We start from the raw sequence: 6,632 nt of genomic DNA, 5'->3' as shown, positions 1-6,632 counted from the left end.
TTGCGTACAAGAGTGTGAGCACAGGATACATGCGTACTACTGATCTTGAGCATTGAACGTTACTAGCTCTTGAGTCCGTAGCTATTGGTCAGTGTACGCTTGGGTCGCATCTCTCCAGCTAATGTCGGGTCGTGTTGACACAAGGGAATGACATGAGGCACCGGACTGTCCGGTCCGGACATCAACCACGTATGTCGCAATATCAGTTGATGTACTCTAAGACAACACAAGAGAACTTGAGCTAGAGCAACCAATACTACGACCCTAGAACAATAACAATAAGCGCACTACCTGCACTTGAGTTTTGTACGAATGTACACACTTAGTAGCACAGTAATCGATATTTGGCTCATTCGTTATGAATAGGAAGGCAAAGATTTGATGAGATAATGAGGGTGCAGGCAAACTGAACCCACAGCACGTGCTGTAATGCGTTAAACATGTGATATATACAGTTCGTGATTGACGTTGATCGTATGTGACTGAAGGGCAATTCAATTCCACGCGACACGTGACGTGTCACACGTCACACGTCACACGTCACAAGTCTGAAAGAGTCGCACGTGTCTAACTTATTCCATCGAGTAGGCCCCTGAAACAACCTTAATATTTGCCATAGAGACTATTGGTATCTTCCAACCTACAGCCTGATGCCGAAGAATTGGAATCTGAATGCTTGGGAATATTGCATCATACGGCAAGTACTCTGGGGTCACTTTTGGACGTGCTTACACCTGCATTAGGTGTCTGATGATAAAGGGGAAAGAGGTGCCACCACGTGAGGCGTGAGTCACGCCGCGTGACGGTTGGCCAACTCCGAAGGCGCGACGCCCCCGAAGTCGAGTAACCTCCTCCGGTTGCAATTTAATTGCTATTATCGTCATTTTGGTGACTCTCCAAGGAGTATAACCTTTTCTCGCATCATGACCCGTCACTACACTCTCATTATGCTGTTCTCCGCTATCTTATCAATCGGCTACTCACTGTCTCAGGACAAGAATGTATCTGTCGACAACGATATACCTGCAAACCACTGGGCTGTGAGTGCAGTGATTGAGGGAATCATCATATCATTTGAGAGACTAGTAACGGGAACATTTTATATTGTGTGACTGCTCAGGTCCTTATCGCCGGTTCCAACACTTATTGGAACTATCGACATCAAGCTGACGTGTGTCATGCGTATCAGATTCTCAGAAGAAATGGTGTACCCAAGGAGCACATCATCACTTTATCGTAAAAGAGACCTCCCTAGCACACTGCTGCCAGCTGTTTCCTCTCCTGTCAACTCCAGGTATAATGATGTTGTCAATCACCCTAAGAACCCCTTCAAGGGACAACTATTCAACAAACCAACGGGTGGGCTCGTTCGTCACCTAAGGAGCCCATGAGCCCTCACTTTAAGGTGACCGTCCTGGCGTTGATGTCTATAAAGGTTGCGAGATAGACTATAGTGGCGAGGAGGTCACGGTCAAAAACGTTCAAGGAGTGAGTATCGTTGAATGCGAGTCCATCTCTCATTCAGGATAAGTTATCCTACATGAGATATGCTTCCTTCAGCCTCGAAATCATTCTTGCTAATGCAGGTTCTAACCGGCGATAAGTCGCTAGCATCGAAGAAAGTTCTGGAAAGCACCGAGAACGATTACGTCTTCATCAATTTCGTGGATCACGGCGATAGTGAGATAATTCTCGAAGCATCATCGAGATTATCTGAGTGATTCTTCCTCAGCGGATTCGATCGCCCTCCCAGCTGAGAGTATAAGCAAAACACAAATTCGATCATGGTTGACGACCATGGAGAAGAAGAAGATGTGGCTTGCAATTCCACTGTCATTCGAGCGATACACAAATTATCACTCAGGTATAAACAGTTGGTGTTCTATGTCGAGGCATGTGAATCTGGCAGTCTGTTCGAGGGGAGTCCTCCTATTCCAGGCCAGTAAGGATGTCTTACTAGGGCGCGCCGTTCGTCTGCAAATCCGGGAGCGCATGATTTCCCATATTTGTCAGATATTACGTCACAGCTGCCAATCCACAGGAGCCAAGCTCTGGAACGTACTGTCCTCCAGTAGGAATGATCCTGATCATCATCCTCCATGTTTTCGGTGAAATAGATGGCCGTTCTTTCTTCAGCATGACGTGGTTGCTAACGTCTCACTTGGCTCCTGTCTCGGAGACCTTTTCTCTGTTAACTGGATGGAGAATGAAGACGCCTTTTCGCATACTGGCCGCGATGAGACTCTGGAGAAGCAATATGACCTGGTCAAAAACGAAACCACTTTCAGGTTCGATTAAGTTACTAGCGGAAGTTTGCTCAGTCAAGTTTGCTTGTTGTCAGTCATGTTATGCAGTATGGAGATAGAACATTCACCCACGAGTCTACCCAAGATTTCATGGGTAGCAGAAACGGAAAGATCAAGTTGATCGGTTCCGATTATGCTCCTGGGTGAGTATCTGAGTATCCTGACATCTATTTCGATGATCTCGGTGGTGTCTCGTCCTACCTTGTGGCATTGATAAGACCAATGAAGTTTATTGAATGAACGATGTGTCATAAGGCGCGATTGGCTGAACGTTTGGGTTCATTCTAGGTCCGAAGCGACCGTTGAGCATGTCTTCGGGGAGTTTTTTGGACGTCCGAAGCCGCAGGGCGTGACGGTTGAAGAGGTAAGAACTCTTTCTTCCATTTGGATATGCTGAGGGAGGAGATTGTCACGAGATCATTGGTTGATCCTAGGAAGTCGCAAGGGAGAAGGAAAGGCTCCGCGCTATCAAGCAAGTTAGTAGCGTACCATCAAGGATGATTCCCATTCACATAAAGTAGATTCCATTCAGTCCTGGCTCGCTAATCGGCCCGCATTCAGATACAGCGAGCTGAGGGAAGAAGAAGGGAAGCCGAGCAACTACAGAAGGCAGTTAGAAGTCGCTAAGGAACTCCTTCAGACCGTCGAGGAAAGGGTGAGTAGTCTATTCAGAGTAGAACAGTCGGGGTCCATCTATTGTGCTGACGACCGCTCGAAGGGACGATAGACGTTCTTCAGATTCGTGAGATTGAGGAAATGATGGATCGCAATGAGCATTTACGCCTGGAACGCGATTCAGCCCACAGCTAAAAGTAAGTCCAGCCCTTGCTTTGGAGGATGTGGAGACTCGTCGCTTCGATTGGCAGGAGTTCATGCTCATCAATGTAGTTAGTATCTGGGGATAGGGTTTTTAATACAAAACCTACTCCGATGGTATCGGTAGTTACTTCAGCTATCGTATGTTTTTGTAATTTCTCCGGAGTGCCACTGGCATTATACCAGTGCGAAGATCGCATGGCTTGGCCATCCCGAATTCTTCTCGAATCTATGATAGATTATCTATCACGGTTAGCAATAGTTTGCTACTAGCAGTTTCAGTTGTGCACTTTGTTGTGTTTTGTGCTAAAAAAGTGCTGGGTGGATTATGGGCAGGTTGGACCAGGCCTTGGCCATTTTGGGAATAATGGGACCTTGTTCCCGGAGCGGGAAATTTCCCGGAAATTCCGGGAAAAATTGCGGGAAATTTCCCATATTGGGAAAAAGGGGAAAAATTTTCTTTTCCCCTGATAAGAGGATCTACTACCTGGCTTTTTCATCTGATACACTTTGATAGACAGCTCAGAAACGCCCTCCAAGTCAAGGTCATGAACATACTGTTCCTTACAAGAATGGCAACCAATAGTGACGAATATCATAGAACTTGCTACCCGTTGCTGTCTATTGTCATAGAACAGGATATCCTTATTCTAATGCTGCTCTCGTAGTCTTCGAGGGCAGCGGCCATGTCGTACTCTCCCTGTGTCGATATGACTTTTCACGCCGCTCTGGAACAATAACTGTTCCAATTATTACTATCAATCGATTGTTGTAGCGCGCGGTTTCAATCACAATTAGCTATATTATATAGGTTTGTTCAAATAATCATTCTTGTAACCTCGACGTTGGTTTCCCTCTCGCCAGAATTTAGAGCACGAAATGCCCATGAAATGTTTGTGATTTGGGTCGCGGATTGGGGGCGCGTGAAGATTCGGCAGGGATCGAGGTGGTTATAGCAATCATAAACGTAGGCCGCGTTGGCGGCGTCCACGCGTCTAGCTGGATAGCTAACTGGCTGGCGCTTTTCAGCAGATTCTCGTTCTTCTTCCTGATAGCCTGGCATAACCGTTCCTCGAATCGAGGACCTCGATGGCTCGTATTTTTTTAGGGTGCAGAATCTGCACTGTAGAGGACTCCTAGCACCTCCTTTACCCTAACTTGGAACCAGCGCACGTATAACGTGTCGCAGGCCCGGAGATTCCAACATGACCTACTTGACCATACCGCGATAGTAGCATATTCAACCAGACGGCGGTTGAACTCACCAATTCGGGGTCTGAAACGTGTATCCAACTTGGGGGTCATGGACAAGAAAGAACAGAGCAATGGCAAGCCTTACTGGGAGAGTAAGAGTAATGTTCGATGATAAGCGCGCTATAGAGAGACTTGTGGAGAAGTGCGCGCCCAGGGTGGGGAAAATTGCTCACATGGCTAGAACACTGCTTTTGCACTTTACTACGGGCATTCAAAACACGGAGACAACCACGGTCGCTTTATGAGTATGATTTGTAGTTCTCACTGCTCAGGGGGAGAAAAACGAGGTGTTTTTGCATTTTTCCCAAGGGAAAAACTGAGAGTTTTTCCGGGAACGGGAAAGTGGTCCACTTTAAGTAGGAAATTTCCCAAGAGAGACTTTTCCCATTTTCCCAATGGACAAACCCTGGATTGGAACGCGGCGCGTTCAACGCGCATCGCGATTCATTTGTTCAACGAGGAGCCGGGCCTGTGACTCAACTCTCAACCTCGAATCAATCCCGAGTAGTTCCGAGACCAGATCGGTACTGCCTTGACAGCTGTTAGCCTGACACTGTGACAGTGTCACTGTCAGGTCAAGATCAAGCCCACTCCTGAGACATCCTGATACACAACACTTATATTCACCTTACGCCATCCTAAGCCCTCTTACGATTCCACACCTGAGCACAAATGCTCGAATAAAAAAATACACGACAATTATCTTGGACTCAGGAATCACAGGGTAAATGTACATTGGCAACGGCCGTCTTCTTTTGAGCTGTGTATTCGCCAACACGGCGCGCTTTTCCAACGGGGCGTTGTACTTTTATGGCTGTGTTCAACAACACTCGACGCGTACAACACCGTTGGTTTTTCTACGCGTTGGCTGTTGCTCGGTCGGTTGTTTTTTGGTCCTTTACATACTCAACACCCAATCCTTCCTGACACTCGTTACTTCTGCCGGGTGTTGTGTCTATTGTTTGATGTTGCTTTTTCTGCCAGCACATTATCAACATTGGTGATGATTGACCTCGTTCATCTAGAAATGTGGTCATTTACGGTACAAGTCTTACCCGGGGTTTCCATTTCGACATTCACTGATAGTTTCTCAAAAGGTGCTTTTCGGAGGTTGAGTGACAGCTTCTGAGACTCAGACGGAAGTTCAAACCGTTCCTGCATCCCTGTTCAGCGAACTTAGTTGCCGTGCAGCGCCGGGCCTATCATACAAGCCATCGCAGGCCAAATTACTGACAGAGTCGGCGGGGGTACTATTCTCTATGAGCGAGTTCATCCGAAAAGATTTTTCGGTACATCACGCCGTAAGGCTCACGGACATTTACTGCCGCTTGTGATACCCCAACTCTTACGAAGTTTCGCACTTGTGGGCCATGAGTTGTGGCAACCCTTCAGCTCGCGGCCTCAACATGGACCAGTGAGTGGTGGGTCACCGCTGGTGACCAATCACTGACCGCTAGTAACTCGAAGCCACTCAACGCAGTGGTCGTAGCCAGTTTCAACCCAGATTGGTCTTCCAACTGAAAGCTGGGCAACGAATGCACCTGGCAGATGCGCTTGTGGGGTCTTACCTATTTTGGGCGAGCGCCATCTTGATCGCAGGTGTCTGCTTTGTTAACTCTCCGCGAGCCAAACCAAGTAATGCTCTGTGTTTCAATATGCGGTATTACTGAACTGTAACACAGCCTTTCATTTATAAGAGTTTACTCTAATGCGAAATGACTCGTTTTACACTCCCGACAATTCCGGCCGGAATCACTCAGGTAGTCGTAAGGAGTCCTTAGTGACAACTTTTCAGAGGGCTTTCGGTTGCAACAACTGACAATGTCATCCTGCATGGTTGTCGTTCTCAATGCCTGTTATTTCAGATCGTATGAACTGGCAGTGGCCTGCTTCAAGCGGTAGTGCAGGTTCTCAGCGAAATCCCGCCGCTTCATCATGGTGGGATGAAGATTACAGCCGTCATGCTCCGTCATCGTGGTGGAATGCGTCGTGGTGGGATCACGACACGCGGTCGTGGTGGGATGATGATACGCAATCGTGGCGGGACGAATCACATGGATGGGGATATCACGAGGTGGGCAATCGGATTAGATGACTCCATTAATCGAGTCCGATTGATTCTTCCGAAATATTTCTGTACAATGAAGATGTAAAGGTATAGCCAGTCGTGTCGCGCCATACATTTTCTTTCGATTTCAGGAAGCCGAGTGGCAAGACGGTGCGACGAATACCGATGTTCTGTCTACATCCGATAAT

General features: G+C 47.4%; 2 protein-coding genes across 2 annotated transcripts; both read left to right on the top strand.

Annotated features, from left to right (window-relative positions):
• Nucleotides 1-923: 923 nt before the first annotated feature.
• Nucleotides 924-2,298, top strand: Pmar_PMAR024197 (Vacuolar-processing enzyme precursor, putative; the record flags this gene model as incomplete). The annotated part of the gene is made up of 9 exons (XM_002774774.1): nucleotides 924-1,040; nucleotides 1,121-1,236; nucleotides 1,295-1,359; nucleotides 1,406-1,488; nucleotides 1,587-1,717; nucleotides 1,761-1,814; nucleotides 1,865-1,942; nucleotides 2,014-2,071; nucleotides 2,137-2,298. 9 exons carry the CDS (start codon nucleotides 924-926, stop codon nucleotides 2,296-2,298), a joined length of 864 nt encoding a protein of 287 aa, XP_002774820.1.
• A 50-nt stretch (nucleotides 2,299-2,348) lies between these two features.
• On the top strand, nucleotides 2,349-3,116 carry Pmar_PMAR024196 (hypothetical protein; the record flags this gene model as incomplete). The annotated part of the gene is made up of 5 exons (XM_002774773.1): nucleotides 2,349-2,449; nucleotides 2,595-2,670; nucleotides 2,741-2,823; nucleotides 2,868-2,961; nucleotides 3,045-3,116. 5 exons carry the CDS (start codon nucleotides 2,349-2,351, stop codon nucleotides 3,114-3,116), a joined length of 426 nt encoding a protein of 141 aa, XP_002774819.1.
• Between the last annotated feature and the right edge of the window lie 3,516 nt (nucleotides 3,117-6,632).

This window comes from Perkinsus marinus (genome assembly GCF_000006405.1).
Source record: "Perkinsus marinus ATCC 50983 genomic scaffold scf_1104296957478, whole genome shotgun sequence".
NCBI lineage: Eukaryota > Perkinsozoa > Perkinsida > Perkinsidae > Perkinsus > Perkinsus marinus.
Note: the sequence above shows the minus strand (reverse complement) of the source record. Positions and strands in the feature narration are given on the sequence as shown.